At 36.7% G+C, this 20,290-nt stretch overlaps 1 protein-coding gene across 2 annotated transcripts in view; it reads left to right on the forward strand.

The window, feature by feature from the left end:
- LOC133641023 (ETS domain-containing protein Elk-1-like) overlaps positions 1 to 18,927 on the forward strand; it is a 34,532-nt gene extending 15,605 nt beyond the window's left edge. The window contains exons 2-11 of one of the 2 annotated variants that reach the window (XM_062034852.1): positions 9,501 to 9,709; positions 9,786 to 9,965; positions 10,039 to 10,188; positions 10,272 to 10,397; positions 10,481 to 10,870; positions 10,954 to 11,086; positions 15,625 to 15,770; positions 15,855 to 15,938; positions 16,002 to 16,103; positions 16,165 to 18,927. In XM_062034852.1, coding sequence (XP_061890836.1) covers positions 9,501 to 9,709; positions 9,786 to 9,965; positions 10,039 to 10,188; positions 10,272 to 10,397; positions 10,481 to 10,870; positions 10,954 to 11,086; positions 15,625 to 15,770; positions 15,855 to 15,938; positions 16,002 to 16,103; positions 16,165 to 16,263 — 1,619 coding nt within the window. In that variant the 3' untranslated portion in view covers positions 16,264 to 18,927. The remainder of the gene's footprint in view (positions 1 to 9,500; positions 9,710 to 9,785; positions 9,966 to 10,038; positions 10,189 to 10,271; positions 10,398 to 10,480; positions 10,871 to 10,953; positions 11,087 to 15,624; positions 15,771 to 15,854; positions 15,939 to 16,001; positions 16,104 to 16,164) is intronic. The other variant, XM_062034932.1, reaches the window with a different exon arrangement.
- The last annotated feature ends 1,363 nt before the right edge of the window (positions 18,928 to 20,290 follow it).

Raw genomic sequence — 20,290 nt, forward strand, 5'->3', positions numbered from 1 at the left:
TATGTATGTATATATATGTATAAAAAATGTATGTATGTATACGTATATATGTATGTATGTATATATACATATATATGTATGTATGTATGTATGTATATATACATATATATGTATGTATATATACATATGTATGTATATATATGTATGTATGTGTATATACATATATATGTATGTATGTATATATACATATGTATGTATGTATGTATACATATGTATGTATGTATATATACATATATATGGTTGTATGTATGTATATATACATATGTATGTATATATACATATATATGTATGTATGTATATATACATATGTATGTATGTATGTATGTATGTATGTATATATACATATATATGTATATATACATATATATGTATGTAAGTATATATACATATATATGTATGTATGTATATATACATATATATGTATGTATGTATATATACATATATATGTATGTATGTATATATACATATATATGTATGAATGTGTATATATACATATGTATGTATATATACGTATATATGTATGTATGTATATACATATATAAGTACCGTATATTACCAAATAGACGCCCTTGTGCAAATAACCGCCCATGTCCTAATAGTCGCCCGGGGTCTGAGCCCATTTTGTGAATTAACAGCCTCTTCCTAATAAACGCCTATGTCCAAATAGCCGCCCAGGGGCTGTTATTTGCATAATTTAGATTAAAATCATATTGATTTCATTAAACCCAATTGATAAGCTAAAAGGAAAAGCAAAGGTGCAATAATTCTGGTCATTACGGTAACAGCAGACGTCACGTGGGGATTCTGGGTAATCAACATATTGCAATGGCTCACCGCATATAGCGTAACACACAACAACAAACCCACGAGGAAAAGTTTCAACATGGCAAGCAACAGTAGCAGTGAGTTGAATGAACAGGATACCGGTACACCACAACTGATGGACGGGAATACTTTAAGGGGGAAGAAGAGAAAGTTTGACTTAAAGTTCAAGCTAGCGGTTGTGAAGTATGCGGAGCAGAATTCTGGTTTGGCAGCGGCCAGGCAGTTTAACGTTGACCCAAAACGTGTACGAGAATGGAAACAAAAAAAGGGAGAACTACTATCTCAGTCGGCAATCGATGGAAAACGGGCTCGCTTATCTGGTGGAGGTAGGAAGAAAGTGAGCGACGAGCTTGATGCTAATTTGTGTCAGTGGATACATCACGTTCGTGGACTGAACCACCGTGTGTCCCGCAAAATGATCCGCATTAAGGCAAAGGAGTTGTATGTCACCGCGAGTGACACGAGAGACACCGGGGTGGTGTTTGGTGCAACAAGTGGCTGGCTTAATGGTGTGTGTGTGTGTGTCCGTGTTGCAAACAGTAGCCATAGCTGAATGTTGCTTTCTGGTATCCTACAAGGTGTGTGGGCTGACGGTGGCAGCTGATGGGAGTGAGGACCAGCTCATTTACTGCCTCAAGGAGGGACAGCCATGTCAGACAGGCAGAGAGATGCTGTTGAGGGCTAGACAGTAGGCTGCTGCTGTGGTTCAGGAAGAGGAGGAGAGTGATGAGGAACAGCAGTTCCTCAATGAACTTGTGATTGAAAAGGAGGATGATGATGACGGGGGTGAGGGAGAGGAGGGGGAGGAAGAGGAAGGGGAGGAGGAGGAGGAGGAGGAGGAGGATGATGAGTGAGGTTGAGTTGCATTTGGGGTTGCGTTTGCTGCAGTATTATTGTTTTGATGGTTTTATAGAGTACTTGGTACCATAATTGTATTTTTCCTGTATGCTGCTTTATTTAAAACTTGGAGTACTGTAGCCTTTATTTTATTTAAGTGACAGTATTATTGTTCTGTTTTGATGGTGTGTTTTTAATATTTAAGTACTTGGTACCATAATTTTATTTTTCCCGGTAGGCTGCTTTATTTAAAAAGTTTATTTATTTTTAGTATTGGTATTCTATTTGACAATTGTTGCAGTACTGCCATGTTGAGGCCTTGTTGATCTCTTGTCTTTTGATAGTCTTGTTTTTTTGTTTGTATGTTTACAATAGCTTTTACATTTAAAATTGTTTGTACGAAAAAAAAATACTGGACAGTAACCATTGTAACCAAATAACGGCCTGGTGCAGGCTGGTGCAAAAATAAATAAAAGCCTTGTGCAAATAATCGCCCATGTCCTAATAGCCGCCCGGGGTCTGACCCCATTTTGTGAAATAAACGCCCGGGCTACTATTTGGTAATATACGGTATGTATGTTTATATACAGTACATATATATGTATGTATGTATGTATATATGCATATGTATGTATGTATGTATGTATGTATATATATACATATGTATGTATGTATATATATATATACATGTATATGTATGTATGTATATATACATATGTATGTATATATATATATATACATATGTATATATGTATATATACATATGTATGTATATATATATACATATGTATATATGTATGTGTATATATGTATGTGTATATATATACATATATGTATGTATATATACATATACATGTATGTGTATATATACATATGTATATATATATGTATATATATATACATATATATGTACACTACCGTTCAAAAGTTTGGGGTCACATTGAAATGTCCTTATTTTTGAAGGAAAAGCACTGTACTTTTCAATGAAGATAACTTTAAACTAGTCCTAACTTTAAAGAAATACACTCTATACATTGCTAATGTGGTAAATGACTATTCTAGCTGCAAATGTCTGGTTTTTGGTGCAATATCTACATAAGTGTATAGAGGCCCATTTCCAGCAACTATCACTCCAGTGTTCTAATGGTACAATGTGTTTGTTCATTGGCTCAGAAGGATAATTGATGATTAGAAAACCCTTGTGCAATCATGTTCACACATCTGAAAACAGTTTAGCTCGTTACAGAAGCTACAAAACTGACCTTCCTTTGAGCAGATTGAGTTTCTGGAGCATCACATTTGTGGGGTCAATTAAACGCTCAAAATGGCAAGAAAAAGAGAACTTTCATCTGAAACTCAACAGTCTATTCTTGTTCTTAGAAATGAAGGCTATTCCACAAAATTGTTTGGGTGACACCAAACTTTTGAACGGTAGTGTATGTACATATTTATATATATATATATATATATATATATATATATATATATATATATATATATATATATATATATATATATATATATATATATATACATATATATATATATATATATATATATATATATATATATATATGTATATATATATATATATATATATATATATATATATATATATATATATATATATATACATATATATATATATATATATATATACGTATGTATATATATGAATGTATATATTTATACATATACGTATGTATATCTATATGTATGGATATATATGTATATATGTGTTTGTATATGTGTATATACACACACATAAATGCACGCACACACAAACAAGTAAAATGGATGGATGGATGGATATACATATATATATATATATATATACCGTATATATATATATATGTCTTAATTAGATTATCCAAAAAATAGTGCTCGATACCGTGGTAGAGCGTAATATGTATGTGTGGGAAAAAATCACAAGACTATTTCATCTCTACAGGCCTGTTTCATGAGGGGTTTTCCTCAATCCTCAATCTCCTGAGGATGGAGGAAAACCCCTCATGAAACAGGCCTGTAGAGATGAAATAGTCTTGTGATTTTTTCCCCACACATATATATATATATATATATATATATATATATATATATATATATATATATATATATATATATATATATATATATATATATATATATATATATATATATATATATATATATATATATATATATACATACATACATATATACATACATACATATATACATACATACATATATGTATATATTAGGGCTGCAACAACTAATCGATTAAAATCGATTACCAAAATAGTTGGCGATTAATTTAGTCATCGATTCGTTGGAACTATGCTATGCGCATGCGCGGAGGCTTTTTTTTTTTCTTTTCTTTTTTTTTGTTGTTTTTTTTTTTTTTATAAACCTTTATTTATAAACTGCAACATTTACAAACAGCTGAGAAACAATAATCAAAATAAGTACAAAAACAGTACAAAACAGCGCCAGGGCGGCGCTGAGGCTACGTCTCATGAGGTGGCGTAAGCTAGCCAATGATGTGGTCATGTGCAGCTCACGTGACGACGGCGTCTCCTTTGCTGGAAACATTCGAAAAATGGCGCAGGAAAACACTACCGATAGTTTAGCGGAGAAACATCTTGAGGTTATTGCTTCAATGGAGAAAAGTGTACGACCTAAGTCGTCAAAAGTGTGGGAACACTTCACTTAAAAGATTTCAAAGAAGACCGTTCAGGTTGGTTTCATAATGGATCAATGTAGCCGGGCCGATAAAGCTATATAAATCTATTTAGATTTGAGTGATGCTTTAGTATAACTAAACGTTATGAAGGTGCTGGAATATTTCATGCTATTATTCAGAGGCAGCCTAAAATGAATCCTTTATTATTCACAACAGAAACGTGTTCAAGATTCAGTTCTGATCTGATGAGTTACATGTCTGTGTTATTATTGGTGTATGCTGCACCCCCAATGTCCAGAACATGGTGCCAGTATGCTGTTTTTTTTCAATAAAATACTGGAAAGGATAGAAATGTAGTTTGTCTCTTTCATCCGATTATTAATCGAAGTAATAATCGACAGATTAATCGATTATCAAATTAATCGTTAGTTGCAGCCCTAGTATATATATATATACATACATACATACATACATACATATATATATATATATATATATATATATATATATATATATATATATATATATATATATATATATATATATATATATATATATATATATATATATGTGTATACATATATATATATATATACATATATATATATATATATATATATATATATATACATATATATATGTATATATATATATACATATATATATGTATATACATATATATATATGTGTATGTATATATGTATGTGTATATATATATGTATGTGTGTGTATATATATATATATATATATATATATATATATATATATATATATATATATATATATATATACATATATATATATATATATATATATACATAGGGCGGCATGGCGTAGTGGGTAGAGCGGCCGTGCCAGAAACCTGCGGGTTGCAGGTTCGCTCCCTGTCTCTTGACATCCAAATCGCTGCCGTTGTGTCCTTGGGCGGGACACTTCACTCTTGTCCCCGGTGCCGCTCACACTGGTGAATGAATGACAGGTGGTGGTTGGAGGGGGCAAACTGGCAGCCTTGCTTCCGTCAGTCTACCCCAGGGCAGCTGTGGCTACAAATATAGCTTACCACCACCAGGTGTGAATGAATGATGGGTTCTCACTTCTCTGTGAGCGCTTTGAGTATCTAATAATAGAAAAGCGCTATATAAAATCTAATCCATTATTATTTATCATTATATATACAGTATATGTATGTATAACCATTATATATGTAGAATAAAAGAGAAAACAGGTGAAATGTAACAATAAAATGTTGCAATGTTGACTTTGATAACACAAGGCTGCCATGCAGGCTGTTTTTTACTTAAATGCTGCCGTTGCTCAAAAAATAATTAATCAAAACCAATTTTGTTTTAAATTATTGTCCTACTCAAGGCTCCAATTAATTCACATCAAATATTCCACTTGCTTTGAAATGTTTTGAGGGAAAATTTTGCATATTTTGTGTTTGCCGTAAGTACAAAGTTGTCTTTGACAAAAAGGTAATCAAAAAATCAAAAATAAAACACATGAAAATATAATAAACTTATAATGGACGGACAGAACTATTCTGAAGTTGATCTAGAGCAGTGGTTCTTAACCTGGGTTCGATCGAACCTTAAGGGTTCGGTGAGTGGGCTTCAGGGGTTCGGCGGAGCCTCCGCCGCGGAGGTCAAGACACACCCGACTCATTGTGTAAATAGAAACTTCTCCCTATCGGCGTATTATGGATACCCTCAAACTATGTTCCCTCTAATTTTCCACATCCGTGAGCAAACGCAAAAACTCCTTGAGCATTCAGTGGAGCACATGTGAGCACACCTGTCCCAAACCTGAATAAATAACAAATTAAATGTTTTATTATTATAATCAAATGACAGCTGTCATTTCCATGAGATTATTTTCTAATCTAAGTGTTTTGACCCACTTACAATGACAATAACAAAACATATTGTTTTTCATGAGCTGTGTACTAGTATTGTATGTCTGGGTGGAAAAGGAACAGACTTTGCTGTGAAAATAAATAAATAATTTTATTTGATCATTTATCATTTAAAATGACATGAGTGGCACTTGCCGAGGTGAAGCCATGCATATCTGAACTGGTCTCTCAAAGGCAACAGCAGAAATCTCACTGAGTTGCAGGTGTGTAATTTGTTGTGAGTTCATGCACTGTGTTAGTTTTGTTCTTTGAACCAGGTGATGTTCATGCACGGTTCATTTTGTGCACCAGTAAAAAAAACATCTAACTTTGCCTTGAATTTGAAAATGTTGTATTTTTTATTTTTCACTAAAGAAGGGTTCGGTGAATGCGCATATGAAACTGGTGGGGTTAGGTCATACTTGCCAACCCTCCCGGATTTTCCGGGAGACTCCCGGAATTCAGCGCCTCTCCCGAAAACCTCCCGGAAGAAATTTTCTCCCAAAAATCTCCCGGAATTCAGCCGTAGCTGGAGGCCACGCCCCCTCCAGCTCCATGCGGACCTGAGTGGGGACAGCGGCGACAGTCTGTTTTCACGTCCGCTTTCCCACGATATAAACAACGTGCCTGCCCAATCACGTTATAACTGTAGAATGATCGAGGGCGAGTTCTTGGTTTCTTATGTGGGTTTATTGTTAGGCAGTTTCATTAACGTCCTCCCAGCGCGGTAACAACACACAACAACAGCAGTCACGTTTTCGTCTACCGTAAAGCAGTTCGTCTGCCGTAAACAGCAATTTTGTGACACTCTTAAACAGGACAATACTGTCATCTACTGGATAGCCTCCGGGACACTGAAATTCAAGTATTTCTTTTATTTATATGTATAATTAAAAAAAAAAAAAAAAAAAAAAATATATACATATATATATATATATATATATATATATATATATATATATATATATATATATATATATATATATATATATATATATAGAGCTAGAATTCACTGAAAGTCAAGTATTTCATATATATATATATATATATATATATATATATATATATATATATATATATATATATATATATATATATATATAGGAAATATATATGAAATACTCGAGTTGGTGAATTCTAGCTGTAAATATACTCCTCCCCTCTGAACCACGCCCCCGGCCCCAACCACACCCCCGCCCCACCCCCGACCACGCCCCACCCCCCACCTCCCGGAATCTGAGGTCTCAAGGTTGGCAAGTATGGGTTAGGTACCTCCAACAAGGTTAAGAACCACTGATCTAGAGGCTTAAACTTTGAAAGTAAAAAGAAAATTTAAAAAAGTAGGCTTTTAGAGTTGGGTGCTTTTGGATCCCAAATAATTTTAGTGGGATTTAAAAAAAAAAAAAACGTTAATTGCTCCAAAAATGATAATGAATTAAAATCAGCGTTATGAATTATTGACCTATTCAATGCTCCAATTACGTCACATCAAATATTCTACTTTGAACTTGTTTTGGGGGAAAATATTGTTTTTGCGATAAAAAACAACAACCGGGTTTTGACAAGAAATTACGTAAAAGTACTTAAAGTGGAGCTACAGTTTTGAGCGTTGAATACAGTTTTTTGTTGTTTTTGTTTTTTTTACTGTTTTTTTCTCATGTAAGAATAGAATACAATTATTCATAAAACGATTGTGTAACTGCATAACCAAGTGTGTCCAAGATTCTGCCTGTATAAAAATATTAGTGTACAGTGACACATTTAACAGTGTTTATTATGGTTGTTGTCATTTTTCAAATTCATTATCAGTTAGTATTAGATTTGTTTAATTAACTAACTAAACTTTGTTTATATTTTAAGTATATTTTATTTTTGGTTTGAGAGCTTCAGAACAGGGGTGTCTTAACTTTTTCCACCAGGGCGGCATATTGAAAAGTCAAGTAGGCAGTAATACAACATCAATCACAAAATAAACCAATTTAGGGAGTAACCTTTTGACCAAAAGCCAAATACAATATAGATAAATGATCTCTGGCATCACAAGAGTCCTTGTCTGATGTTCTTGGAAGGTGGGGCGACGGGTATAAGGAGAACCTCACATATCTCCGTAAAGCCTGAGGAACTTAGCCGAAAAGAGAAGCATCTTTTAGACACAAAACAGGCCAATGCAGTGAACAGAAGCAATACTTCAATACAACTGTTACTTAGAGAAAAATTGTTGTTAGAGAAGAGATTGCGCGATACCGCCACCAACTATTATCGTCACATTTTTATGATCGATTTTTGCTGACAGTACTCTCTAATGGTTGCGCTAGTAGTTTTAATTACGCCGGAACACATGGCCTGTGGCGGAGAACCGTAACAAACAGCCGTATTTGAACACAAATATGTTTGTATAGTTAGTCCGTGATAAGTGGATAACCGTTTTAATGTAATTCAAAAAGCATTTTTTTCATTTAGACAGCAGGGTGCAGTTGTGTTTATTCAGTAGGTGGAGTCGGGGGCGGGGCTTAAAGAATGTGTTTTTTTAAACATCCCTTTGATTTCTGTTGTGTTTGAGATAAGGCCATAGAACAGTGATTCTCAAAGGACCTTCAATGGAAATGGTTACAATTTGACTACTGTAGGCCATAGTCCACGCCAAAATAAACCATTAAGACAGAACTGTATTACTCGGTCATTTCTATCATTCATAGAAATGTTTTATATTCAAAGTACACAGTGTTACTGTTCAAACGGTCCACAAATATGAAATATACTTGTCAGATAAAACCTCTGCCTTGTTTTTATTGAATACGTAGGCCAACTACGCTACTGTATTTCAATGATGGCCATTAGAGTGGTTCTTGGAAAACCCAAGTGTTTTTTGAGGCGGTACTTGGTGAAAAAAGTTTGAGAACCGCTGTCATGGAGGAAATACGGTATTTTGAGGACTGAATAGTAACCTGTCACTCACATGTGACCACGCCCACTTAATTAAAGCCCAGCCGAGAAAATATTTAGAAAAAAATATAGATTTAACTTCAGTGCTTTTGAGCGGAGCAGCAGGGCTCTCGTCTCCCTGGTGAGCATCCATGAAAGGTTGCCGTGGCAATAGTTTCCAAGGTGATTGATAGGTTACTTGCATAACAGCTCAGCAAATGACAATGAGCTTCATTAGCATATGTGAGTTCTCGTCATGTTTGTATCTTTGAAGAGGCTCAGTTTGTGTACACTTTTAAAAAGTTGACAGTCGTAAAGCATCCTATTGATTTTATTTCATTTTTTTGTGCCTGGCAGCCATGGACCCGTCCATCACGCTCTGGCAGTTTTTGCTCCACCTGCTGGACGACCAGCGCCAGCGTCACCTGATCTCGTGGACGGGCGAGGACGGCGAGTTCAAGCTGCTGGACGCGGAGGAAGTGGCCCGCCTGTGGGGGCTCCGCAAGAACAAACACAACATGAACTACGACAAACTCAGCCGCGCGCTGCGTTACTACTACGACAAGGTACTGCCATGGCGACGACTGCTCCCAGGACGGCGTAATGCTATGAGCTTTCCACTTCCTCCTGCGTTTTTTTCAGAACATCATCAAGAAGGTGAGCGGACAAAAGTTTGTGTACAAGTTCGTCAGCCAGCCCGACCCCTCCCTGCCTGACGGGACGCGCACCCCGGAAGAAGGCCAGAGGAGGGACAACGTGGATGCCAATGGCCAATCGAAAGGGGGTGGGGCGTTGAGCTGTCTGTCAAAGGGCATAGCACAGGTACGCAGACTCGCCGATGTCGTTGCAGCGACCGGAGCGTGGCTGATGCGTTAATTTGTGTATTGGTGGTCAGAAGTCGTCGCCCGGCGGCTCCTACAAAAGTTCCCGTAACGACTACATGAAGTCTGGCCTCTACTCCACCTTCACCATCCAATCGCTGCAGGCCCCGCCGAACCCTCGACCGGTCAAAGCGGAGCTGATGCTGGACCCCGCCCCCAGAGAGGTGAGGGAAATTTCCGCAGGAAATGTCAGCACGCCCGTCCTCATGCCCTCATGCCCCCACCCCCCCGCACCCGTTCCCTGCAGGTTTCCTCGCCGCCAGTAGGTGCTGGCGTCGATCCTTCTCGCCAGGTGATCGTCACTCATGCTTCGCCATGTTCCACACCTGTTGTCAACCAACCCCAGCCAGCCAACACCCCCAGCCAATCACAGGTCAGTACTTGCTGTTAGCACGTAGGCAAGCACGCTACTTTGGGTCTCCGCCCCCTGCTGACAACTTTTCCTGTTTGTCCCAGAACCCGTCTGGCCCCCCGCTGGGTGACCCTCCTCACATTTACCTCACCAGCGTCAGCGACCCCTCCTCCCTCACGCCGCTCATCCCCATAGGTTCCGTCGGGGGCGCCGTGAGTCCCGTACCGCCACAGCCAGACGGCGGCGGCATGGCTAGCGTTGCCAGTTTCCCTCCCCATCCCAACCCCGCCCCTCACCCAACTCACTCCCCGCCCGTCTTCGTTATCATCAACCCCCCTTCCTCGCAGCAGGCCGCTGTGGCGTCCGCACCCCCCTCTGTCGCCCCGCCTCCAGCACGACCGCCCCTGCCCCCCATTGTCATCAAGGAGGAGACCCTGCCGTTGGAGGAGGACCTCCTGGAGATAGTAACCATGGAGGAGAAGCAGGTGGAGGAGGTAAGACCACGCCTCCTCTCACACGCCGTCATCTAACGTCGTGTGAGTGATCGGCGCCTGTCTTTGCTCCGCCCCCTCCTCAGGTTCCTCAGCTCATTTGTGGCCCGGGTGGACCACAGCCTCAGCTCGCCATCATAGAAGCCACGCCCCCTCCAAGCATCGATGCCGAGGTCAGAGATCAGCATTCGGGAGGCGAGGAAAAGGACACGCCAACAGGTAACGTGAAGATAGAAGATTAAATATCACACTTTCTGTCTGCTAAATGTTATTTTCCTACCAATCTCACTTTACAGTACTTTACTACAAGTACTATTACTCCTACTTACTATTACTCTTACTTTACTACATGTACTATTACTCCTACTTACTATTACTCTTACTTTACATGTACTATTACTCATACTTACTATTTACTACATGTACTATTACTCCTACTTACCATTACTCTTACTTTACTACATGTACTGTTACTCATAATTACTATTACTCACTTACTACATGTACTATTACTCATACTTACTATTACTTTTACTTTGCTACAAGTACTACTACTCCTACTTACTATTACTCTTACTTTACTACATGTACTATTACTCCTACTTACTATTACTCTTACTTTACATGTACTATTACTCATACTTACTATTTACTACATGTACTATTACTCCTACTTACCATTACTCTTACTTTACTACATGTACTATTACTCATAATTACTATTACTCACTTACTACATGTACTATTACTCATACTTACTATTACTTTTACTTTGCTACAAGTACTACTACTCCTACTTACTATTACTCTTACTTTACTACAAGTACTATTACTCCTACTTACTATTACTCTTACTTTACTACATGTACTATTACTCATAATTACTATTACTTACTTACTACATGTACTATTACTCATACTTACTATTACTCTTACTTCGCAACAAGTACTACTACTCCTATTTACTATTACTCTTACTTTACTACATGCACTATTACTCCTACTTACTATTACTTTACCACATGTACTATTACTCCTACTTAATATTACTCTTACTTTACTACATGTACTATTACTCCTACTTACTATTACTCTTTGCTACAAGTACTATTACTCCGACTTACTATTACTCTTACTTTACTACATGTACTATTACTCCTACTTACTATTACTCTTACTTTACATGTACTAATACTCATACTTACTATTGGCTGCATGTACTGTTACTCCTACTTACCATTGCTCTTACTTTACTACATGTACTATTACTCATAATTACTATTACTCACTTACTACATGTACTATTACTCATACTTACTATTACTCTTACTTTGCTACAAGTACTACTACTCCTATTTACTATTACTCTTACTTTACTACAAGTACTATTACTCCTACTTACTATTACTCTTACTTTACTACATGTACTATTGCTCATAATTACTATTTCTTACTTACTACATGTACTATTACTCATACTTGCCATTACTTTTACTTTGCTACAAGTACTACTACTCCTATTTACTATTACTCTTACTTTACTACATGTACTATTACTCCTACTTACTATTACTCTTACTTTACTACATGTACTATTACTCCTACTTACTATTACTCTTAATTTACTACATGTGCTATTACTCCTACTTACTATTACTCTTTGCTACAAGTACTATTACTACGACTTACTATTACTCTTACTTTACTACCTGTACTATTACGCCTGCTTACTATTACTCTTACTTTACTGCACTTACTATTAATGTTACTTTACTTGACTTAATATTATTTACTACATGTACAATTATTGTTACTTTACTACACTTACTATTATTGTTTCTTTACTGCACTTAATATCACTGTTACTTTACTACACTTACTATTACTTATACTTTACTACGTGTACTATATTATTAAATTACTACATTTACTATTACTGTTACTTTGCTAAATGTACTATTACTGTTACTTTACTACACTTACTATTACTGTTACTTTACTACACTTACTATTATTGTTATTTTACTACACTTATTATTACTGTTACTTTACTACACTTACTATTATTGTTATTTTACTACACTTATTATTACTGTTACTTTACTACACTTACTATTATTGTTACTTTACTACACTTACTGTTACTTTACGGCACTTACTATTATTTACTACACATACAATTACTGTTAATTTACTACACTTACTATTATTGTTACTTTACTACACTTACTATTACTGTTACTTTACCACATGTACTATTGTGTGAAGTGAATTATATTTATATAGCACTTTTCTCTAGTGACTCAAAGTGCTTTACATAGTGAAACCCATTATCACAGCTACATTTAAACCAGTGTGGGTGGCACTGGGAGCAGGTGGGTAAAGTATCTTGCCCAAGGACACTAGGATGGTGGAAGCGGGGATCGAACCTGTAACCTTCAAGTTGCAGACACGGCCGGCCTACCAACCGAGCCACACCGCTCCAATTTTATTTAATATTACTATTACATTACTACATGTACTTATTACTGTTACTTTACTACATGTACTATTACTGTTACGTTACTACACATACTAATACTTTTTACTTTACTACACTTACTATTACTGTTAGTTCACTACATGTACTATTACAGTTATTTACAACATGTACTAATACTGTTACTTTACTACACTTACTATTACTGTTAGTTCACTACATCTACCATTACAGTTATTTACTACATGTACTAATACTGTTACTTTACTACACTTACTATTACTCTTACTTCACTACAATTACTATTACTGTTAGTTTCTACACATACTATTGCTATTACATTACTACACTAACGTTACTATAATTACTACACTTACTATTACTGTTACTTTACAACACTTAATATTACTGTTATTTTACTACACCTACTATAACTATTACACTACTACATGTACTTATACTTTACTACTCTTAGTATGTGTAGCAACGTAATAGTATTATTTACTACACCTACTATTACTCTTACATTACTACACATTATATTACTATTACATTACTACACATAGTATTACTGTTAGATTACTACACATACTATTACTGTTTCGATTGTTAAATGACTGCACATACTATTACTGTTACGTTACTACACGTACTATTACTGTTCCACATGTTAAATTACTACCCAAACTATTACTGTCCCGTTCCTGCACGCACTCTTACCATTACTGTTTCGTTACTACACATACTCTTACTATTACTGATATGTTACTACACGTATGCTTACTGTTTCGTCTGTTACATTACTACATGCACTCTTACTGATACTGCACAAACTTGCTGTTACGTTAAATACTTTTTTATTATTGTTACGTTATTACACATACTCCTACTCCTACTGTAACATCACTACTGCACATACTCTTATTGTTACGACTGTTACATTATTACTACATATACTCTTACTGTTTGTTACTACACATAATATTACTGTATGTGTAGTTGACATACTCTTACTCTTATGACTGTTATGTTACTAGAAATACTCTTATTACCACTGTTACGTTACCACACATACTCTTACTATTAGTGTTACATCACTACTACACATTCTCTTACTGTTACGGCTGTTACAATACTACATATACTCTTAATGTTTGTTACTACACATTTATTACTGTTACGTTACTACTATTGATACCTTTACTACTCTTACCATTACATCATTACACATACTGTTACATTGCAATATGTATCGACCCTGTTATTATCACTGCTTTGTTACTATGTGTACTGTGTTACTATTACTATTACGTTACTATGTGTACTGTGTTACTATTACTATTATGTTACTATGTGTACTGTGTTACTATTACTATTAGGTTACTATGTGTGCTGTGTTACTATTACTATTATGTTACTATGTGTACGGTGTTACTATTACTATTATGTTACTATGTGTACTGTGTTATGTTACTATGTGTACTGTGTTACTATTACTATTATGTTACTATGTGTACTGTGTTACTATTACGATTATGTTACTATATGTACTGTGTTACTATTACTATAATGTTACTATGTGTACTGTGTTACTGTTACTATTATGTTACTATGTGTACTGTGTTACTATGTGTACTGTTACTATTACTATTATGTTACTGTATGTGTACTGTTATGTTACTATTATGTTACTATGTGTACGGTGTTACGGTTACTATTTTGTTACCATGTGTACTGTTACTGTTACAATTATGTTACTATGTGTATACTATGTTACTATTACTATTATGTTACTGTGTGTATTGTTACTATTACTATTATGTTACTATGTGTACTGTGCTACTATTACGTTACTATGTGTACTGTTATTATTACTATTATGTTACTGTATGTGTACTGTGTTATGTTACTATTATGTGACTGTGTACTGTGTTACTGTTATTATTTTGTTACTATGTGTACTGTTACTGTTACAATTATGTTACTATGTGTACTGTTATTATTACTATTATGTTACTGTATGTGTACTGTGTTATGTTACTATTATGTGACTATGTGTACTGTGTTACTGTTATTATTTTGTTACTATGTGTACTGTTACTGTTACAATTATGTTACTATGTGTATACTGTGTTACTATTACTATTATTTTACTATGAGTACTGTGTTACTATTATGTTACTATGTGTACTGTGTTACCATTACTATTATGTTACTAAACTGTGTTATGTTACTATTATGTTACTAAAAAGGTGGTGTGTGTGTATTTGCCTCGTAGACCCATCCGTGTCTGCGGTGACGTCATCGACGCCACTGGCGGCGGCGAGGTCGGCTTCAGACGTGGTTCCTCCCAAACCGAAGAAGCCCCGAGGCTTGGAGCTGCCGTCCTCCCCCTCCCTACCCCCCGGCCTCTCCCTAGACAAGGTGCAGTCCTCAACGAGCGCGACATGTGAATGTACCGCCTCTGACCGGCGACATCACTTCCTGTTCATTTGTCTTTGTCTGCAGTTCAACGCCGCCGTCAACAGTCTGCTGGCGCCCGGCTCGGCCGCCAACACGCTGACGCCCGGCGTCATCACCTCGCACGCCCTGGTAAGCGCTCGATAGCGACGCGCCCGCGTGACTCCTCCGCCCGCTGACTTTGTTTGTCCCCAGACGCCCGTCCTGTTGACCCCCAGCCCGCTTCCGTCCACCATCCACTTCTGGAGCACGCTCAGTCCCATCGCTCCCCGCTCGCCCGCCAAGCTCTCTTTCCAGGTGACTGCCATGTTTTTCTCCCAAGTCCGCCATGTTCTAAATGACAACATGTCTCCTCCAGTTCCCCACGAACGGCAGTAACCAGATGCACATCCCGGCGCTGAGCGTGGACGGACTGTCCACCCCCGTGGTGCTGTCCCCCGGTCCCCAGAAACCCTGAACCTTCCTGGCCTCTTGTTTGCTCTCCACGCCAGGCTCCCAAGATGGCGCCCTCACAGTCATGGCTAGCTTGGAGGACCTCAAGTACGACACTCCGCCTCCTGCTCATTAATATTCATGAGGAAGAAGGGAAGTCAGACGTTTATTTATTTCCACTTCCTGATTTTGGCGGCCATTTTGGAGGATGGTTTTCTTCTAATGTTAATGAGCGCCATGTTTTCCTGGAAGGTGAGTGCACCTTTCAAACTTTTTGACTTATTTCATTTTACATTCCTTGGAACTTAACGAGGACATTCCTCGTTTCATTCCGTTCGAGGAGGTTCGCATCCCTCGCGCCGCCTTCGTCCTTGAATAAATTACGTGTACGTGCAGATGGGACACGCCTACTGGACCTCAGCGCAATGACGCGCAGAAAAAAGAAAACCCTGCTGTTGACAGTGTCCCTGAATGCATCGCGACCTGGACATGGCAGCAACACAGTCAGTGTGTTGTTATTTTCATGCTCTGTGGTTTCCATGGCAACCTGACATTGACTGTTGTGTTTCTATGCTTGTGCACATGACACACATCTTTGGACACACAGTTGTTGTGTCTTTTTGTTAATTTTGAAGGGAGATAATTATCGATCCCCTCTACCCCTCCCCCGACAAATGATGATTGGCTGCCAAAGATGTTCCGTTAGAGGGAAGTGCCACTCCGAAAATCTCGGCGAGCGACACGTCGCCCCGTAAACGCAGCACCTAAGCCATCGTATTCGACTGTTTCTATTTTTCTAGCAGAGAGCCGCTGCTTTATTTTGTCTAAGTAAAAGAACGAGCGAAAGAGAAAAAAAAGCCTTAAAGACGCTCTTAAAAGTCGTCTTTCCCAGTGGGCGTGGCCTACACAAAGCCATTTGTCGTTGGAACGCTTTCCTCTCACCAGCAGAACAGGAAGAATGTTTTTATATGGAGGATAAAGTCCAGTCAGCCTCTCCAGGGACCGCTGCCACCCGAGAGACCACGTTTCCTGTCAGACTTTCACAATAAGAGCTTTTTGTGTACAAAGTTGAGTATTGTGTATCAAGTTGTGTCAAGTCAGAGTCTCTTTGGCCCCGCCCTTCTTTACCTGCCATTGGCTGAGGAGTTTATTGATGTAAAGGGGCGGGGCCTGACTTTATTTTTCTTATTGGTATTTACTGGAAACATAAAGAAAACAATATTTTTTATTGATGTTTTTTTTCCCTCTGGTGTTTGTTAATGTTAAGAGTGTCCAAATTGTTTCCACTGAGGGCCGCACACTAAAAAATGAACGCATGCAAGGGCCATTTTGTTATTTTTCATTTCCAAAACAAAACAACATATAGATTTGTTTTAACCTTTAGGGCTCCCCTCAAGTTTGGATATCAGTCATAAAAATCACTTGAATCTCTCCATCAACTTCAGATCGACCTATCAATATAAAGTTAGTACATTTTTCAATATTTTATGCCCTTTTTGTTCAAGAAAACCCTGTTTTTCATGGCAAAAACACAAAATATGTAATATTTCCCCCAAAAAGATATTTGATGTGATGTACTTGGATCCTTAAATCGATAAATATTTCGTAACAACATTGATTTGGATTCCTGACTATTTTTTGAGAAATGACAGTTTAGAAAAAAAAATCCCGCTAAAATTTTTACGGATCCAAAAGGGTCCCACTCATAAAATAGTTAATAAAAAGTCATACATTATTTATTTATTTTTACTTTAAACCCTTAAATATCTAGATCAACTTGAGATAAATCCCAAATTTTTAAAAATTATTATTATTATTTTGGTTTGATTTATTTTTGTCATGAAACACACAAATACAAAATGTTTTATATTTTTCTATTCAAAAATGACAAAGTGGAATATTTGACATGAAGTAATTGGAACCTTTAATAGGTCAATAATTCATAACAATATTGATTTTGATGCATTGTTATTTTTTAAGCAATGAGTTTAAAAAAACAAATCCAGTAATATCCTCAGGGATCCACAAGGGTCTCACTCATAAAAGTCCTACTTTTTTTAAATTCCAACCCTTAAATCTCTAGATCAACTTCAGATTTATCTGTCAAAAGTTTTTTTTTTTTTTTTTTTAAATGTTTTTTTTGTGTCTATTCCCTTTTTATCTTAGGAAACATAGTTTTTTTTGTGGCAAACACAAAATGTGCAATATTTTTTCCCAAAATATTTTTTCTAAATGTAATATTTGAAATAATTTGAGCCTTAAAATGATAAATAATTCATAACAACATTGATTTTGATTCCTTATTTTTTATTTTAGAAATGACAGATCAGGAAAAAAAAATACCACTAAAATTCTCAAGGACCCAAAAGGGTCCCACTCATAAAAATAAGTTATGTTTTTTGTTTTGTTATAATATCTTATGTCATAGAACACTTTGTTTTTGTATGGCAAACACACAAAATATGTAATATTTCCCCCAAAAAAAATTTCAAAGTGGAATATCTGACGTGAAGTGATTGGAGACTTTAATAGGTCAATAATTCATATCAACATTTGATTTTGATGCATTATTATTAGTAAATCCAATAACATTCTCAGGGATCCAAAAGGGTCCCACTTATAAGTCATAAAACATTTTTTTACTTTCAACCCTTAAATCTCTAAATAAACTTCAGATATATTCGGTGACTAAAAGGTTGTTTTTTTGTGGGGAGGGTGGGGTTTATGTTTTAATGGGGACGGCGTGGCGTGGCGTGGCGTGCCGTGCCAGCAATCGGAGGGTTGCTGGTTACTGGGGTTCAATCCCCACCTTCTACCATCCTAGTCACGTCCGTTGTGTCCTTGGGAAAGACACTTCACCCTTGCTCCTGATGGGTGCTGGTTAGCGCCTTGCATGGCAGCTCCAGCCATCAGTGTGTGAATGTGTGTGTGAATGGGTGAATGTGGAAATAGTGTCAAAGCGCTTTGAGTACCCTGAAGGTAGAAAAGCGCTATACAAGTATAACCCATTTATCAACTATAATGTTGTTGTTTTTTTGCTCGTCTTTTTCCCTTTTTTGTCATAGAAAACGTTTTTTTTTTCCCAAAATGTGCAGTATCTCCCCCCCACCCCCCCCCCCTAAAATAAAAAATTAAAAAATTAAATTTTTTTTATATATATATATATATATATATATATATATATATATATATATATATATATATATATATATATATATATATATATATATATATATATATATATATATATATTAACCTCACCGTGCGGTGAGGTTAATGTCTGGTGAGGCACGACTGCATCATCACAGTCAGATTTACAAACATATGAACCCTAAATAGCATCTTATTCACCATGTGATTGTTAAGTTAAAGTTAAAGTACCAATGATTGTCACACACACACTAGGTGTGGTGAAATTTGTCCTCTGCATTTGACCCATCCCCTTGGGGAGCAGTGGGCAGCAGCGGCGCCGTGCCCGGGAATCATTTTGGTGGCAGCAGTTAACGGGTTATGTTTAAAAGCTCATACCAGCATTCTTTACACATACAAACTGTAGCACACAAAAAAGCACATTTAATAAAAAAAACATTATTATGGTCTTACCTTTCTTGCTGGACATCCACACAGCCAGCCTTTGCGTGTGTACCACGTCGTTTGAAAAGAACGGGTCTTCTGTCCCGAAGTCAAAAGCAAACCTTTTAGCTCCGGCGTTGGTCTACCTTTAATTATTACCTCCTGCTTCGATTGAAAGTCCAGTTTAGAAAACTGTTTTATTTTACATATGTAATCCTCCATGTTTTTAATAAAAGTCCAGGCGAGAGGAAATAAACAATCGCTGCACTAATTGACTTGCAAACTTTATTTTTTCCTTTTTTTTTTTTCTTCTGCGGCCGAGGAATGATCTCTGGGATCACTACCGCCCTCTACCACCAGGAGGCCGGATTACTGCGAGCCTCAACCAGTACGTCTTTTGCAGCAGTTTTATGAATGCTCAGCACAAGAAATACGTTACACACATACAGTTGTTGACAAAATACACTGTACATTATATA

This window comes from Entelurus aequoreus, linkage group LG01 (genome assembly GCF_033978785.1).
Source record: "Entelurus aequoreus isolate RoL-2023_Sb linkage group LG01, RoL_Eaeq_v1.1, whole genome shotgun sequence".
Classification (NCBI taxonomy): Eukaryota; Metazoa; Chordata; class Actinopteri; order Syngnathiformes; family Syngnathidae; genus Entelurus; species Entelurus aequoreus.